Genomic DNA, 19,378 nt, shown 5'->3' on the forward strand with positions numbered 1-19,378 from the left:
TCAGTGATGAAAACAATATTTATTTTAAATATACTCTATTAATATATATGCTTAAATTAACAGTTCAGTAAATCCACACATAGGTTATTCACTGTGTTATGGTGTTTGTCAAATAATTTGTTTTCAAAGCCACACACACACAAACAAAAGCCTCCAATGAATTTTCCATTTTTTTAAAAACACAAAGTGCAGAGCCAACTACTCATGTGCTTAGATAGGAAGGCCACCAATTTTACAGAATACTCCTTACAAATATATCATCTAATCAGGAACATTCCTTGATTTTTAAACTTCATGAAAATGTACTCTAATATTCCATTCCATTTTGAAAAATACATTTGAAACTTATGGTTGCATAAATTTATATGATAAAATAAGAGAATCTTCATTTAAGTATATTTCTACTTAGGAACACACTTTTAAAGAATGTGCACATTTGAGAAAGACTAACATTTACAACTGAGTGTAGAAAACTACATTTGGTTCCAGAGAAATACAATCTACACATTACCTGAGATGTAAAGCAGGGGTCTTAAAACCCAAAACGCCTTTTATCTTTTAAACTGATTAAAGAAACATATATTCTTGGAAGGCAGAATCACCTCCCTGAGAACAATGACAACAGTACTCTTACATTGTTTGTGTTAAAGATCAAACATCTTAACAGATGCAGGTTGTGAATACTATTATCAATACCAATAGCCAAGTCTTTTTTTTTTTTAATTTAGAAAGTAATTCACTGAGAATAATTTACTGAAGTAGTAAACCAACAAGGTGCTTTATAGTTGGTATACATCATCACAGAAAATTGATATGGTACTAATTTAAATCCTGAAATGTTTTATGTAGCTCAAATTTAGACAAAGCTTAAGAAATGCAATAATAATGATCCAATTACTTAGAGGTCAATTTTCTATGTCCTCAATTAGGCTGGAATCTAGCAGTGATACATAAAAAGTATTTTAGTACTAACATCCCAGAATCCAAAAATTTCCCATTGAGGGTTACATGCTAACATAAACTCAGGCCAGGTGTAACCTAGAACTACTAATTAAATCCAGAATGTTAATTTACTAAGATTGAACCAGAAAACAAGAGAGAGAGAGAGAGAGAGAGAGAGAGAGAGAGAGCGCTAGAAATTGAAACCAACTGACACTGAAAACTAATAGAAGCAGCAATTTTTAAAGCATTTAAGTAACTGCTAATGGCATTATAACATGGTACCTTATGCTCTTAATGAAAAAAATGAGTCATTAAAAAAAGTTAAACTATGTTTAGTGTACTGTTTAAAAAGCTTGGAAAATTATTTCTGAACCAAAAAAGGATAAAAAGGGTACCTAAAAGAAGTTAACCAATTATCACAAATGATAGGAATTCAACGACTCATACCCGCAGTAACAAGATTCTCACCTCTAATTTTTTACTTCATATAAGATGCAGTGTAATTCATTTTTACTCTCTCAAGAGATTTCTCCCATCTAAATACTACAAATCTTTTATGGACAGAGTACTTTAAAAATTAAAGTGTCAGAGTCTATGATTTGTAGTTTCATGTGAAAATACTAAGTATTCTGGATTCCCCAAGGTTAAATTACATTCAATATAATTTTTGGTAAAATATATTTTGTATTTTAAGTTTTGGGAAACTGTTTATTTATATATGGTGTACATACATAATAACTAAAAGCAGGAACGTTTTATTCCATTAAGATGTATAGACCTTTTTACCTATCATTTTGGTTAACAAGTTACGTTACTAGAACTGGACTCGTTTTAGAATGTTCAAGCACATAGATTAGAAAACCATGGGTCTCTGTATTTATTAAACTGAATCACCTGGCAGTAAAATTCTGTTAAGGCTCTAGGCATTGGTGAAACTTCTTCCCACTCAGACCTGTTGCTGTGGTAGACCTGCACTTCATCTGTGATTTCATCTGGTGCATAATCACCACCTAATATATAAATTTTATCTTCAATTCCGATTGCACCTGCATTAAAGCCTGCACACTCAAAAGATCCTTCGCCTTTCCAAACACAAGTGTCTGGACAAAAACTATAAACCTTATAGGTGGAAAGGTCACATATATACAGTGTACAGTTTACTGGTACAGCTTTAATTAATGTTGCATGAAAAAATTGTCCAAACTCTGCTACTAGTTCAGACCACTGATCAGTTGTAGCATTATATTTAAAAAAGCAATCAAGTGATGGGTTAAAAGCATCTGTAATCTCTACCTCTGATCCAAGAACATAAATGACATTTTGGCATGCACTTGCTTCTGGATAGTATATGCCTCTGGGTAGTGGGCTAACAGATATCCATTCTTTGGAAAGCGGATTGTAAGATTCAACATCTAAAAGACTTTTAATGTCCCGGGATCCTCTAGTTTTTCCACCTATGACAAATAATCTATCGAGAGCCATAACTGATGTATGCATGGTTCTTGGTGTTTTCATAGTTGATACCAAGAAGAAATCGTTTTTGACTGGACAGTAGCACCAGGTTTGATCAGTGGCATCATGATATGACTCAGCAATATGCAGTCGAACCGTTCTACAACATTTCCCTTTGCAACCACCTGTCAAGAATATTTTCTCTCCGTAACTTGAAAGACTAGATCCTGGCAAATCAATCAGGTGTGATTGCGGCAGTATTTTCCATGAATCAGCTTTAATATTATAGCAAAATGTATATTGATTTTCTCCATTTTCCTCAGTTTTGTGAATGAATATATATTTCTCAGTTGTGGATGGTCGAGCATCAGGGAAGAGTCCACCAGAACCTTGCACACACTTAATTGCATCCATGATTATGTCAAAACAGTCTGTGCTTTTGAGTAAACTCTCTTCGTTGAACAGACAGTCCTGAAGTGTCTCCTCAGATAACTGATGCAATCTTACTTTTTCAATCAAATGAGGCAGATACTTTTGCCTTGATTCTAAGTTATGTTTAGTCCAACTAAGGACAACTTTCAGTACCATTTCTTCTTCAGGAACATTTAATTCATCTGATTCCAGACATTTTTGTAGTACTCCAAAATTCATCTCTAAGAAATCACTGGATTTAAATAATAAAGAAAAGTGATGTTGTACAAAGTGTAATGCATGATCAAACAAACTGGTGGAGCCATAGCTATCTGATATAGATAATAACTGTAAACAATTGACAAGATTAATACTTTTTATTAAAAAGTCACTGCAAGCTTTGGATAGGAAGGAAACTTGAAGAAATGATGACAACTGGAAGAACATTTCCACATTATCATCTGTTATTTTTGTTTTTCCAGTATAGGCATAATCAAGAAATGCTTTTACTGCTTTGGAGGACAAATTAGTAATGGTAACACTTCCATCATCTCTTTCTTTCATGTTTACTTCAAACATAGCCCTGCAAAAATAAAGAACACAGAAAAACAACAGGAATATTTTATTCCATAATTATTTTCAATATTACCTTAAGGAGGTTTCCTTACTCTTGACTTAAAATATATTTATAAAATCATGTTTTAATTGCATCCTAATATCTAGAATTATATACCATATTTATCTGCCAATAAACATATTACAAAATGCCTATATTACAAAATATGTACATTACAGCTGAGCTATATAACAACTAATAAAAAAAGACTATAAAAATATTCAAATTTTGTATACTGATTTGATTCTTATTTATTATTAACACTATTGGGGCAAAATCTTGCTGATGGTCAAATTTCTTTATTTATGGATTAATTAGTAACAACTGTGCTGGTGATAAGTAAAATTACTTAAAATATAATTATTTAGAGCTTAGAATTTAAAAGTCTCTTTCAAATTCATCTTTGATTTTACATTAATGAAATAGAAAAGAGTACAGTGAGATACCTGATGTCTCCAATGACTCTATTGTGTGGGCGAAATTCACCAAATAAGATACATGTCTAAAAAGATATTTTATCAAGTTCTTTAGGAGAAGGGGCATGTGATCTCCTAAAACTAAACAGCAACAGTGAACCACATCAAGCAAAAAGGTGAGAAAAAAGAAAAAGAATTTAATAGGCACTGAGAGATGAAGATAGGTCCCCAAATTTGAATAATTAGACTAGCTTGAAAGTTATTCATAATAAGTTTGGTTTTATTGCTACATGGTAAAGTTGACAGAATCTAAGGAACTGGGAATTTCTTTGGCTCAGTTTAGGTAAAAACATAAATTACTTGGAAATGCATTGTTATGGAGCAAAACGTATTTTACTACTGGTTCTGGTTTAATAATGATTTTTATTTGTGCCAGTATTGTCCAGGATGTCTTTCTGAGCAGTGTTCCTAGTTGCCCAAAGTATTCTAGGGGAAAACCAATTTACTTATCAGAGTCTACTCCAGAAGGCAATGAAATCTATTTAAAAAGTACAACATCCAACTGAAAAATACAAGGGAACTTGCAAAATGTTACACATTATGCAGGGTTTTTTAATAATGAATATCAATAGAAATATTAATCTGTGATAATAATTATATAGATTATTAAGACATCTACAGCAGTTTAGGATAATATTAAGAGTCCATATAGCCCAGCTGGCTATATGGTCCATCGGGCCCACCTGCCAGTGTATGTAGCCTCTGCCACTTATTAGCTGAGTGGCCTTGGGGAGGTGACTTAACTTTATTGTGCTTCGAATTCTTCATCTGAAAATGGAGGTACTGGTAGTATCTATGTCATTGAGTGCTGAGAGGAATAAATGGGTTAATTGATGCAAAGTATTAGCTTTTATTGCTATCATTATTTTAAGAAATGTTTTCTATCAGATTTGATGTATTTATAATTTACTATCAGCTTCCACATTTTCTTTGAAAAGACACATGTAAGATTATACTTCATCCTATTCATCTCAAAGTACCCAGTTAACATCTATCTCCAATTTACCATCTTATCATAAAGTATGTATAAAGTATGTGCGATTCCTTTTCAATTTCTTGTCTCCAATGAGACCTTCCTCTCAATAATAATTTTCGTTTTCCAAAAACACTGTAAGAGGGATATTTTCATGCATTGTGTACTTTTCTGACATTTTTATTTTATACTTTCAGTACTCCATTAAGTGAGTTTGATCATATTATGAATTAGCAGCATTATAGGAGAGTGTAAAGTGTCAAATGTCTATTACATATGTACATATTTTAATGTAAACTATGTACTAATTTAATAAAGTACTATAGGTAATAAAGGATCTGATACTTTTGTTATCTATACCAGGTAGAAAACTTTAAAAACACATTGTTCTAATAGTAATTTTAAAAACTAAAAGCAGACCTATAAAAAACTAGCAGTAAGCTGAACAAAGAACTATGTGCAAAAATTATGTATAAATTGAATAAAAAACAACATCAAGAAGAGTGCAGGTCTAGACATTCAAATGCCTACACAGAATATTTTATTAGCATGAAAACATTACAGGGAAATCAAGCTGTGTGTTCACACCAGATTATTTATATTTTTGCTAGGTTTAGAAATAATAATAATAGCAGCTAATATTAACTGAATGTAGTAGGTATGGTGCTAATTACTACTTATACATTATTTCATTTAAGCAATACAATAATTCTATGAATTAAGTCCTATTTTTATAATCCTACTTTTTTACAAATGAGGAAACTGAGGCCTGAAGGGATTAAGTAATTTGACTAATAAAACATGTCTAGTAAATGGCAGAGCTTGGATTTAGATTTAGGGCATACGTATTAAAAGGCCAACTACTTAACCACTGTACTACACAGCTTCCTGTGATGAAGAGGGGATCTGAAGGATAAGGGGAAAGAAAAGAGTTACATGGAAGAAAAGAGAGGAGGGAAGACACTGGTGGAAATAAGAGTGACAGAGTATAAGACAATAAGGGCCCCAGTGAAGTTCAAAGAACAACTTTGATTACCCGAGATAAGAAATAAAAAGAATAGATGAAGGCATATAGTCAAATTAGGCAAACAGCTAGTTCAAGACTGTTGTAGGCTCCATGGCCCCAGTAAACTGTGCTGCAGTACTAAGCCATTGCTCCCAATTTCAAAGCAAGAGCCCCTACAGGAACAGGTGTTTAGCAGGAAGTATATATCAGTAAATATCAGTAAATTTATGTTTAGAAAAGTATATATCAGTAAATGTTTGTTGAATGAAATCTAGCTTGTAAGATTTACTCTAAAGGCAATAAGGGTGAGATCTAATAAGATGGTGGTAAAAAAATAAGGGTTAAAATTAGGATTCAAAATAGTATAAATTAACTTGCATATAAAATATGCATCTTAGTATTTCTATATCTTAAACTTTATTTTTTAATCGAGTTTATTGGAGATTTAAACCCTGCTTAATTCAAATTAAAATTGCTTTCACGAATGAACATAATGCAAAATATTGCTATTAGGATTTAAGTTTATTGTAATATAACCAGGAAGGCTGAAGATCAGGGTTTCACCAAAAGGGGCTTGTCTATTGACCAAGAAGCCTCACAGGATAGTACTACCTTGATACAATTAACACAGTAATTGCAAGGTCATGTGTCTGGCCCTTAACCTTGCAGAATCGGAAACCTGCTGTCATCATAGTGATTACTGCAGTGTTAGGAATAGGACATTCTCTTTAGGGCGATCTACATGGGAAACCAAATTATATTCAGAAGGTTGCTTAGAATTAGAACAAGCTGAGTGCTTTTAAGAAATGCCTTATAGCTAAGAAGTACTTTTCCCTAATTAAAAAGATATCTTTGCTAAGGAGAGGATAAATTTTTAAATCGGTTAGAGCCTCCTCTCCCCATAATACAAGAATACAACATAGGACTGAAATTTGCTTTTCTCTCAGAGATATTTTCTTCAAATTTTGCTTCCATTTTTGTTCAACCTGTCATCTTCTTTTTCTAAAATAATACAATACAGGGATCCCCCAAACAAAGATGACACCATAACAAATTTTTTTTTTTTTTTTGTCCCAGAGTATTTCAAGGGATCAATGTTCCAGAGAACTTTGGTAAATGCTGACCTGGGAAGACCTGTACTTTAAAAACAGGTAGTCTTAAATTCTCTCCTACTAAAAAATCATGGCTGGGCGCAGTGGCTCACGCCTGTAATCCCAGCACTTCAGGAAGCTGAGGCGGGTGGATCACGAGGTCAGGAGATCAAGACCATCCTGGTAAACACAGTGAAACTCCGTCTCTACTAAAAATACAAAAAATTAGCCGGGTGTGGTGGTGGGCGCCTGTAGTCCCAGCTACTCAGGAAGTTGAGGCAGGAGAATGGCGTGAACCTGGGAAGCGGAGCTTGCAGTGAGTTGAGATCGCGCCACTGCACTCCAGCCTGGGCGACAGAGTGAGACTCTGTCTTAAAAAAAAAAAAAAATCATTAGGTAATCTTGGTTCTAATTAGGTTTTTTGCTTTTCATTTTGTTTTTTGAGATGGAGTCTCACTCTGTCGCCCAGGCTGGAGTGCAGTGGTGCGATCTCAGCTCACCCCAACCGCAGCCTCCTGGGTTCAAGCAATTCTTGTGCCTCAGGCTCCTGTGTAGCTGGGATTACAGGCACACGCCATTGCGCCCGGCTGATTTTTGCATTTTTAATAGAGACAGAGTTTCACCATGTTGGCCAGGCTGCTCTTGAAGTCCTGACTTCAGGTGATCTGCCTGCCTTGGCCTCTCAAGAGTGCTGGGATTACAGGCGTGAGCCACCGTGCCCAGCCTAATTTTTTTTTTTTTAAGAATTAAAAATTACTGTTGCATGTTCCTATGGGGGGAAACTTGAGTCCAGTATAAAATAGAACCTAATTATCCAAATCACAAAATGTGAGGCATAGACAAGGTAAAGTACCTGAAAAAGTCACTGCATGCTGCTAACACACAACGATGACATGGGATTATTTCATCTTTCATAATTATTTTGAAATCATAAAAGACATTTTGTTCTCTAAAATTCTGTAGTACACTTAAGATTTTTTGTCCATGATCTTCTGATACAAGGAAGTTGTTTTTCTTCTCAGATGGAATTCCATTACAGGTGCTTCGTTGATTGAAAGCATATGAATTATCCATAGCCAATTCCATATGTCCTTAGAACTAGAACAACAACAACAAAAAAATCACTGATGTAGTAGAGACCTAATGTAAGTTTCAGACTCCAAAATTTGCCCTTTTGATGTGAAATACACAAGAATAGCCACTAAGAAACATAATAAGACAGTAAAACTTGTTTTAAACATTTGTTTTCCTGACATTTAATATTAAATTCCTTTTGAATTTTCATAAATGTTGAGCTCATTGGAATAAAAGTATATTTTTCATAAGGGCTAACATTCAAGCCTATGTAACTGTGTTAAATAGCCAAATGTACAAGTTGTATAAATAGCTTATATAGGATTTCACTACATAATTAATATTATTATTATACATAAGAAGTGTTATTTCTAACATAATTATTGAGTATATGCCCAACACAATCCCCCTCTTTTCCAATCCATTCTCTTCTGGTAGCAAAGTAGCTGTTAAAATGCTGATCTTGGAGCATAAACTATATATCTCCTGAGGTTAGACTTTTACAAGATAATTGGTTGAAAAAGATCAGAGTGTTAGATTGCATTAATTATTTATGGCTTTAGTAAAGAAGAAAAAGGCAAGCACTTTTCTAAGTTGGGCTATTTAAAAGTAGAAAAGAAAACCGCATAAATCTTAATTAAGAAAGATTTTTTAAACATGAGGTCAGAAATCCAAGACAGGTAAAGATCAGATAATTGTGAGTATCTTGGAACTGCAAATTCAGCTCTAAACATAAAAGTTGCATTATCCAAAGCAAGGAAGTGGGAAACAGAAAGGAAAACAGGATTGGGAACTTTCGGAGCCAGACAAATAGAAAACCTTGATTCTACATTTCTGTTCCAGTTATCACCCTAAAACGGAGTGCCTTAAGACAACAATTTATAATCTCTCATGTTCCTGTGAGTTGAGGTGATGCTTCTTGCTTGTGAGCTTTCATATAACTACAGGCAAATGGCAGCTGTGACTGAAGCCATCTGAAGGTCTGACTAGGTTACATGTCCAGTATGGTTTCCTCATTCATATTTCTGATGATTCAGCTGGGATGGCTGGAAGAGATGGGGATCTTTCTTCTTTTTTTGTTTTTTTCTGAGAACACTTCAATATTTATTGATTCATTTAAAAATAAGAAAAAAATTTATATAACTATATTCAATATATCTATTTAATATACATATTCACATATATCCATTTTATATACATGCCTATGTATATAACTATAGATAACTACAAAAATATGTAAATGGATAACTAAAATAACTATTTTCCAAAACAAAAAAAAAAGTTTCTTGAGAAGGGTTACATTCTTTTATATTTTTGCAAATCTTTTTAACATCTGGCTTAATGGAAGACAACTAGATTCTCATACCTGCTTCTTTATTCAATCTTTTGTGAAATCATATACCATGTGGGCACACATCTACAACCATCTTATCTTCGACAAACCTGACAAAAACAAGCAATGGGGAAAGGATTCCCTATTTAATAAACGGTGTTGGGAAAACTGGCTAGCCACATGCAGAAAACTGAAACTGGACCCCTTCCTTACACCTTATACAAAAATTAACTCAAGATGGATTACAGACTTAAATATAAAACCCAAAATCATAAAAACCCTAGAAGAAAACCTAGGCAATACCATTCAGGACATAGGCAAGGGCAAAGATTTCATGACTAAAACACCAAAAGCAATTGCAACAAAAGCCAAAATTGACAAATGGGATCTAATTAAACTAAAGAGCTTCTGCACAGCAAAAGAAACTAGCATCAGAGTGAACAAGCAACCTACAGAATAGGAGAAAATTTTTGTAATCTACCCATCTGAAAAAGGTCTAATATCTAAAATCTACAAGGAACTTAAACAGATTTGCAAGAAAAAAACAAAAAAGCCCATCAAAGAGTGGGCAAAGGATACGAACAGACAACTCTCAAAAGAAGACAGTTATGTGGTCAACAAACATATGGAAAAAAACTCATCCTCGCTGATCATTAAGGTTTTCTCTTTCTTAACGCACCCTCTCCAAGTGGCTAGCTGGCACTTCTTCACAGCATGACAGTGTCAGAGTGACTGGGCTTTTTGCATGGAGCTTGGTTCTCCCAGAGCAGGTGTTCCAAGAGACCTAGGTGGAAGCTAGATACTGGAGTAGTAGTCTAAATTGTCCTACAGCATCAATTAAAGCTCCATTCCAGGACCAAGACAATCTACTGTTGCGCTATGCAATACAGTAACCATGAGCCATGTGTAGCTATTTAAATTACTTGTAAGTAAATACAACTAAAAAATTCAGGTCCATCATTGCTCTAGCTACATTTAAGTGGTCAGTCATATGTGGTGTGATGAGTAACAACTTGTTTGGGACACAGAGTGCCCACATTTTTGGTTAAACATTACTTCTGGGTATGTCTGTGAGGGTGTTTCAGACGAGATTAAACACTTGAATTGGTAGACTGACTAACGCAGATTGTCCTCCCCACTGTAGCTGTGCCTCATCCTGTCTGGTGAAGGTCTGAATAGAACAAAAGGCTGAATAAGAAAGAACTCTTTCTTTCTGCCTGACTTCAAGCTGGAACTCAAACAGGAACTATACCACCAGCTCTCCTAAGTCTCCCACTTGCTGACTGCAAATCTTGGGTCTTCTCAGCTTCCATAATCACATGAGCCAATTCCTTATAGTTTCTCTCTCTCTCTCTCTCTCTCTCTCTCTATATATATATATATATATATATATATACACACACACATATACATATATATAGTAAAAATACCTATACATATGTATAGTACAAATACATATACATATATATGTGTGTATCTATATATATCCCTTTGGTTCTGTTTTTCTGAATAAGTCAGATTAATACATCTGCCTAGTGACTACTGTATTAAACAAAGCAAATATAAAACATTCTCATCATCACAGAAAGTTCCACTGGATAGCCATTATACTGTGTGGAAAAATAGTGTGCCTGTGTGAATGTGTGTGTGACTGTGGAGGTGTGTATGTGCCCGTGTGTGCAGGAGAAACTAATAGGCTGTAATTGGCAGTACTGCTGGAAATCTAAGTGACTTGTAGAAATCATTTTGTGTGTAGCATTCTGAGTAAATGTGAATAGGGAGACATATTAAAAATGAGAGTGGGTATCATGGAGGAAGAGAGATAATGAAAGGTTTGGAGGTTAATTCTGAGGAAAAGGAACTAGAGAAAACAAAACCAATACGATGGGTGAAGATGAGGGCAGAGAGAGAGAGCAAGAGAGACAGACAGTGCAAGATTGATTTATTATAAGCTCACATGGTAATAGAGGCTAAGAAGCCCCAAAATCTATAACTAGTTAGCTGGATACCCAGGAGAGCTGACAGTACACTTTCAGTACAAGTCCAAAGGCATGAGAACCACAACAGCCAATGGTTTAAGTTTCAGTTCAAAAGCTGGCAAGCTTAAGACCCAAGAGGAGTCAATTTTTCAATTTGAGTCCAATGGCAGGAAAAGACTGATGTATGTCCCAACTCAAATAGGCAGGATAAATTTCCTATTACTCAGTCTTTTATTCTATTCAATTCTTCATTTGATTGCATAAGGCCCACCACATAGGAAAATCTGATTTACTTGGTCTCCTGATTCACATGTTAATCTCATCCAGAAATATCCTTACAGACATGTTCAGAATGTCTGACCAAATGTCTGGTCACCAGATGGCCCAGTCAAGCTTATAAATGAAATCAACTATCACGACAGTTCAAATCTTAACAATGTTGATAACATATGACCTAGGATGGAAAAAGAGTATTTCAAATTAGAGTGAGGCATAAAGACAATTATACATGGCTAATGTCCCAGGACTAATTCTTTACCTCACAAGGCATCTTCATAAGTCACTTGTAAGACTGTTTTTAAAACTATGCATGTTTTATCTCCTTTTCTAATATTTATAAAATACACAGATGTGACATATTAGCTTATATAAAAATCATATATCTTCCCAAGAGTATGATATAATGTTGTTAAATAAGACGGCTATTAGCCTGAGATTATCTCTGTAACAAGGCCTCTTATGTAAGAGAACTGAAACTTAACTTGGAAACATTTATTGTAACTGACTTAAAAACCAAAAACCAAAAACAAGCCTTAGCCAATCACAAACTGTCAACCAACCTACTGGTTACAAATAGGAAACTTCCATCAGACAATATCCAAATAAGGCAAATGCCTAGCTGTAGTCAATCAGGTAATTTCTCTACTTTGTTTCCATGTTCAACCTATAAAAGCTTGCTGGTCACACTGCTGGAGTAGAGCTCTCTGAACCTCTTTCAGTTTTGAATGCTACCTGATTCATGAATTGCTCTTTGCTCAAACTCTGTTAAATTGTATTTGTCTAAAGCTTTTCTTTTAACAAAGTGAAATGAAAGAAAAAGGAGAGCATTAGAATCAGGCTTGAGTTCTAATGCTGGTTCAGCATTTACTTGTGATACATTTGAGGCAAATAACTTCTAATTTTTTATTATTATTTTCATCATCTGTAAAATGCAGATAAACTGTATCTATCTAGTTGTGTTGTTGAGAATATTTTTAAAAACACATAATTGGCTGGGTGCCGTGGCTCACGCCTGTAATTCCAGCACTTTGGGAGGCCAAAGTAGGTGGATCACGTGGTCAAGAGATTGAGACCATCCTGGCCAACACGGTGAAACCCCATCTCTAATAAAAATGCAAAAGTTAGCTGGGGGTGGTGGCGCACGCCTGTAGTCCCGGCTACCCGAGAGGCTAAGGCAGGAGAATCACTTGAACCTGGAAGATAAAGGTAAAGGTTGCAGTAGGCCGAGATTGCACCACTGCACTCCAGCCTGGCGACAGAGAGAGACTCCGTCTCAAAACAAAAACAAAACAACAACAACAACAAAAGTAATTTAGCATATAATATGTGTAAAATAAGTGGAAGTTAAGGCTTATTTTCTAAGAAATTTAACAGAAAAGAAAAGAAAATCATTTAATTGACAATAAGTTTACACTTATAAAATGGTGGAGGAAGGGACAAGAAAAGCAGCTCTCTAATAATTTCTACGGCATAAGAACAAAGTTGAACATAAGAGCTATCATTGCAAAGTCGTTTCATCTACAGTGTCAAAGGAAATAATAGAGAATTGGTGGGAGACTTGAACCAGCCTCCCTAACTCCAAGATGATGAATATAAGTTTAAAAGAAATTGCCAGGGGCCGTGAGTGGTGGCTCACCCTGTAATCCCAGCACTTTAGGAGGCTGAGGCGGGCAGATCACCTGAGGTCAGGAATTCAAGACTAGCCTGGCCAAAATGGTGAAACCCCATCTCTCTGAAAATACAAAAATTAGCCGGGCATGATGGCAGGTGCCTGTAACCCCACCTATTTGAGAGGCTCACCGAGAGAATCGCTTGAGCCCAGGAGGCAGAGGTTGCAGTGGGCCAAGATCACGCCATTGCACTATAGCCTGGGTGACAGAGTGAGGCTCTGTTTCTAAATAAATAAATAAGGAATAGCCAGGAAGTATTTACACTATGCAAAAGGGCATGCAACATAGATAAACAGACAATATGACTGAAAACAGTCTATACTACTTTGACAGATATGTGTTAAAGCTGTGCAAAGGATCAAGGTGTCTTCTCAGTGTCACAATGTAGCCAAGATGTTACTCCTGGTCTCATTCTCCAGTCTAGTGATGAGCTGGGGCATCAATAACCTATAAAAGTAATATAGGGCATCTCTATGGCCTGTCTAAAATAACTACAGAAGCGGTTGACTCAGTCCAGGTTGCCTAGATGAAAAGATATGTATTTAAATCCCTCTATGTGTTAGAGGAAGTTAGACACTGAGAATCAAAAGACACATTATCTCCTATAACCTTAGATTCCGCTGGATTTCTAAAAATTCTCTCAAAGATTAGAATAATAGATGTTGGCAAGGATATTTGATCAACATGGAACATTCTAAAGCAGTAATTACTATCCCTGCCTCCAGGCTATCCAGTAGGGGAGACGTGGGGAAATGCATGTGGGTAGATACTGAATATTTGTTTCACAATGTTTTTGTTCAAAAATATACAATAATTTTTGTATTTTTAGTAGAGTCAGGGTTTCATCATGTTGGCTAGGATGGTCTCGAACTCCTGCCCTCGTGATCCGCCCGCCTCGGCCTCCCAAAATGCTGGGATTACAGGTGTGAGCCACTGCACCCAGCCTGTTTTTGTTCTATATGCGATCAAAATGTATACATGCTATTTGTGGAGCACTTGCTACATATCCAGTGCTGGTCTAGATGGATTGAAAATATAGTGGAAAATATAATTTGTGAATGACACAAAGTGAGTAAGGTATATGGCTGAGGAAGAATTCACAAAGAACAGTGAGAGAAATGGAGGAAAACCAGGAGAGGCAGTAGAAACTAAGGGAAGACAGTTTCAAGTATGAAGTTGTCACCTGTATCATCAAAAGGTGATGGGAAAAGAGTCACTGATGATTTGGGGTAAAGTGGGGAGAGAACAGATTACAGTGGAGTTAAGTGGAAATAATGGGCACAATTTATATACATTATTCTTTTAAAAAGTTCATCAAGGCTGGGTATGGTGGCTCACGCCTGTAATCCCAGTACTTTGGGGGGCCGAGGCAGGTGGATCACCTGAGTTCAGGAGTTCAAGACCAACCTGGCCAACGTGATAAAACCCCATCTCTACTAAAAATACAAAAATTAGCCAGGTGTAGTGGCCGGCACCTGTAATCCCAGCTACTCGGAAGGCTGAGGCAGGAGAATCGCTTGAACCCAGGAGGCAGAGGTTCGATCTGGGTTCGAACCCAGCTAACTTTTGCATTTTTATTAGAGATGGGGTTTCACCGTGTTGGCCAGGATGGTCTCAATCTCTTGACCACGTGATCCACCTACCTTGGCCTCCCAAAGTGCTGGAATTACAGGCGTGAGCCACGGCACCCAGCCAATTATGTGTTTTTTTAAATATTCGAGGAGGCAGTGGTGCGATCATCAGTAAGCCATGATCGCACCACTGCACTCCAGCCTGGGTGACAGAGCAAGACTGTCTAAAAAAACAAAAAACCAAACAAAAAAAATTCATCAAGATGGGGGCTAGAGGAGCATGTAGATACCAGGAAATTTTGTTCTGTTTTGGTATAGATAGGAGAAACCTGTGCATGTTAATACACTGAAAACAAAGGGCACATATGGAGGGAAATTTTGACAATGATCACAGCAATCTAAATTCAATACCTACATCCATATCACACAGCAAAATGTTTTGGACCTTTAAACCAATAAATTGGAGAACAATACTATGCAGCAAAACTTCTATTTCTGTTGACAGGTAAACATTGATAGGCAAATAAATGGTTCCGTTTCTAACCATTTATCTGTTGTTTGGTTGTTTAGTGATATAATAAGAATGAAGGTACCGGGATTTATCATAAATAATGTATACAGTTATTTCATCCAACACTCACAATAATCCTTTAAGATTGGTATTAATAATTACTTTTTCAAACAGCAAATTGAGGCTTAGAGATTACATAACATATGCCTAAAAACATAAAACTAGTAGAAACATGCTTATTTCACTAAATGTCCATGTTATTTCCAAAATGAATCATTCTGACCCTGGATTTTAATATCAAATGAAAGCTCAGAAAGCAATTTTAGTGCTCCTTAGATCAACTATAAATGTACTTGTCAAAAGTTACCACAGCAATTTAAGATCGTTCTTAATAAGGATGACATACATGATAATAATAGCTAATATTTGCTAAGCCAGTAAGCTGTGCCAGGCACTGGCCTACAGAATTCACAATACTTGATTTGATTCTTATAAATACAATCCCTATTAAAAAAATTAATTAATTAATTAAAAAAATACTGTGCTTCCAGTAAGGTTTAGATGTACCTTTCCCTATTTCTCCTGCAAGGTTTAGATGTACCTTTCCCTATTTCTCCTGCTAAGTACAAAAACAAAAACAAAAACAACAACAACAAAACCCTCGAGGTACATATAAATATAAATAAACATATATATATACACATATATATGAAGACAAATAAATGAAGATGATGAAAAGTGGAAAGATGAAATCAGACTGACTAGTGACCTGAGGAACAACATACTGGTGAGTTCCCTGGGTATTCCTTTCGCCTAGTACGTTCCAGATGCTACAAAAGCTGCAACCCTGATACACCAGTGGGCACACACATAAACAGCCCCCAAACCGCCCTCTTTAGTCACAGAACCAGAAAAGGAGCAACCTAACAAGACAGAAAAGTTTTAAGGAAATAAACACTCAACCACAGCAGAAGACCACACAAAAAAATTCTGGCTCTATACCCACTCAAGCCTGCAAGGGTGCAATGGAGAGCCTAGAATTTCACTAATGACAGGCTATAATGAGGTACTGCTATCATTCTCCTCCTATCCCACCAACTAGAATGATATTGGAGAAGGCTAAATAATCACTAAAACATTTATGCAGGCCAGGCATGGTGGCTCACGCCTGTAATCCCAGCACTTTGGGAGGCCAAGGCGGACAGATTGCCTGAGGTCAGGAGTTCAAGACCAGCCTGGTCAACATGGTAAAACCCCTCTCTACTAAAAATACAAAAATTAGCTGGGTGTGATGGTGGGCACCTGGGGTGGTGGGCTCCCAGCTACTTGGGAGGCTGAGGCAGGAGAATCAATTGAACCTAGGAGGCAGAGGTTGCAGTGAGCTGAGATCACACTACTTTACTACAGCCTGGGCGCCAAGAGCAAAACTCCGTCTAAAAACAAACAAACAAACAAAAAAAACAAACAAACAAACAAAAAAAAACTATTCAAAGAGATAACATTTATAAATTATTATAGCTAAATCAAAATTAAATTCTAAAAAAAGTTCAAGTAAGCCACAGGAGACAGAAAAAAAAAAAAAAAAATAAAAACAGAATAAACAGAAAACAGAAAATAAATTACAGACTTCAATACCGACATAGTAATAATTGCACAAAATGTAAGAGGTCTACATACACCAATTAAAAGACAGATTACCAGAGTAGATTAAAAAGTGACCCAACTTTATGCCTCCTACAAGTAAACTGACTTCAAATGTAATAAGCAGGTTAAAAGTAAAAGGATAGGAAAAGATATACTATGCAAGCATTAATTAAAATAAAGCAGGCATGGCAATACAATTACAAGATAAAGCAGACTTGAGCAAGGGAAAGAAATGTTATGTAATGTCCACCCAGCACCAAGAAGACTAGCAATCAAAAATCTATATGCACCAAATGATACAGCTCTAAAATATGTGAAGTAAAAACTGATAAAACTGAAAAAAAAAAAAGACAAATCCACTATTATAGCTGGAGACTTCAACACCCTTCTCTCTAAAATTCATAGAACTAGACAAGAAGTCAGTAAGCATATAGAGCTCAACAACACCATCAATCAACAGAATCTAATCAACATTTATAGAAAACTCCACCTAACAACAGCAGAATACATATTCTTTCCCAGTGCTCATGGAACATATATCTAGATTGACCATATCCTGTCCCATAAAACAAACTTCAAATTATTTAAAAGAATTGGAATCACACAGATTATATTCTTTCACCACAATGAAATCAAACCAGAAATCAGTAACAAAAAGATAACATAAACATCTCCATGCACTTAGAAACATAATAACACACTTCTAAATAATCCATGCATCAAAGAGAAAGTTTCAAGTGTAATTTAAAAAATACATTGAACTGAATAAAAACTAAAATACAATATATCAAAATGTGTATGATGTGGCTAAAATAGTGCTGAGAGGAAAATTTTTAGCATTAAGTGCTTACCTTGCTACAACTCACCCAATATGAAATATATAAATATACAATTTGAACAGCCCTGTAACCATTAAAGAAATTAAATTTACCAAAAGTTTAAAGAAGAATTAATACCAGTTCTACACAACTTCTTCAAGAAAACAGAATCAGAGGGAAGATTCCCAACTAATTTTATGAAGTGAGTATTATTGTGGTACAGACAAAGACAGTACCCAAAACAAACAAACAAAAACCAAAACCCTATACTATGGACCAATATACTTCACAAATATAGAGGCAAAAATCGTTTAAAAATATTAGCAAAAAAATTCAGCAACATATAAAAGGAATTATACACTATGGCTAAGTAAGTTTATCCAAGGATGTAAGGCTGTTTCAGTATTTGAATACCAATTAGTGTAATTTATCCTATTAGGCAGCTAAAGAAGAAAAACCACAAGACCATATCAATTGATGCATAAAAACCGTTTGAAAAAATACAACACCCAGTTATGGGAAAAACTCTTAGCAAAAGAGAAAGAGAGGGGAAAAGTTCCCCCTTCTCAACTTAGTAGAGAAAATCTACAAAAAACCTATAGATAACACTATGCTAAATTATGGAATGCCTTCCCCATAATATGAGGAAAACAGCAAGGATGTCCGCCCTTACCACCGCTATTCATCAAAGTTCACACTTATTTAGAAGTGTATTATTCAGTTTCCAAGGGAATGTAAGCTCTAGCAAGCACACTAAAACAAGAAAATTCAATAAAAGGCATATACATTGGAAAGGAAGAAACAAAACTGCCTCTATTTGCAAATTCCAAGATAGCCTATGTAGAAAATCCAAAGGAATCTATGAGAAGAAAACCTCATAGAACTAATCAGCAAGTTCAGCAATGCCACAGGACACAAGAGCATCACAAAAAAAATCAATCATATTTCTATATACCAGCAATAAACACATAGAAACAAAAATTAAAAGTATAACAGTTCAAAAAAAAGAAGTGAAAGAAATACTTACGTATAAATCTAACAAAACATGCACAGGACTTGTATGCTGAAAAATATAAAATGCTAAAAAAAATCAAAGAAGACTAAAATGGAAAGACATGCCATGTCTGCAAATTGGAAAAGTCAACTTAATAAAGATGTCCCCTTAATTCCCCCTAAACTGATATAAAGGTTTAACACATTTTTAAATCAAAATCCTGGCACAATTTTTTGTATATACAGATGAGATTACTGTAAAATTTACATGGAATGATAAAGAAAATAGAATATCTAACACAACCAAAAAGAATAATAATGAGGGAAGTATCAGTCTACCTGATTTCAAGACTTACTATAGTTATGGTAATCAATAGTGTGTAATATTAGTGAAAGGAGAGACACATAGATCAGTGGAACGCAACACACAATTGAGAAATAGCCCCACACAGTATAGCCAAGTGACTTTTGACAAAGGTGCGAATGCAATTCAATGGAAGAAAAAGAATCTTTTTTAACAAAAAATGCTGAAGAAAATG

At 35.3% G+C, this 19,378-nt stretch overlaps 1 protein-coding gene across 5 annotated transcripts in view; it reads right to left on the reverse strand.

The window, feature by feature from the left end:
- Positions 1 to 19,378, reverse strand: part of KBTBD3 (kelch repeat and BTB domain containing 3) — a 27,691-nt gene continuing 8,313 nt past the window's right edge. For 3 of the 5 annotated variants that reach the window (XM_033208015.1, XM_033208011.1, XM_033208014.1), the window contains 2 exons: positions 7,821 to 8,065; positions 1 to 3,388 (listed from right to left, as the gene is read on the reverse strand). In XM_033208015.1, coding sequence (XP_033063906.1) covers positions 1,783 to 3,388; positions 7,821 to 8,053 — 1,839 coding nt within the window. In that variant the 5' untranslated portion in view covers positions 8,054 to 8,065 and the 3' untranslated portion in view covers positions 1 to 1,782. Of the gene's footprint in view, positions 3,389 to 4,580; positions 4,706 to 7,820; positions 8,066 to 9,407; positions 9,485 to 19,378 lie in introns of those variants that run through there. The other 2 variants (XM_033208012.1, XM_033208016.1) reach the window with 2 other exon arrangements.

The sequence above is a fragment of the Trachypithecus francoisi genome, unplaced genomic scaffold (genome assembly GCF_009764315.1).
Source record: "Trachypithecus francoisi isolate TF-2019V2 unplaced genomic scaffold, Tfra_2.0 Lachesis_group8, whole genome shotgun sequence".
NCBI classification, from domain to species: domain Eukaryota; kingdom Metazoa; phylum Chordata; class Mammalia; order Primates; family Cercopithecidae; genus Trachypithecus; species Trachypithecus francoisi.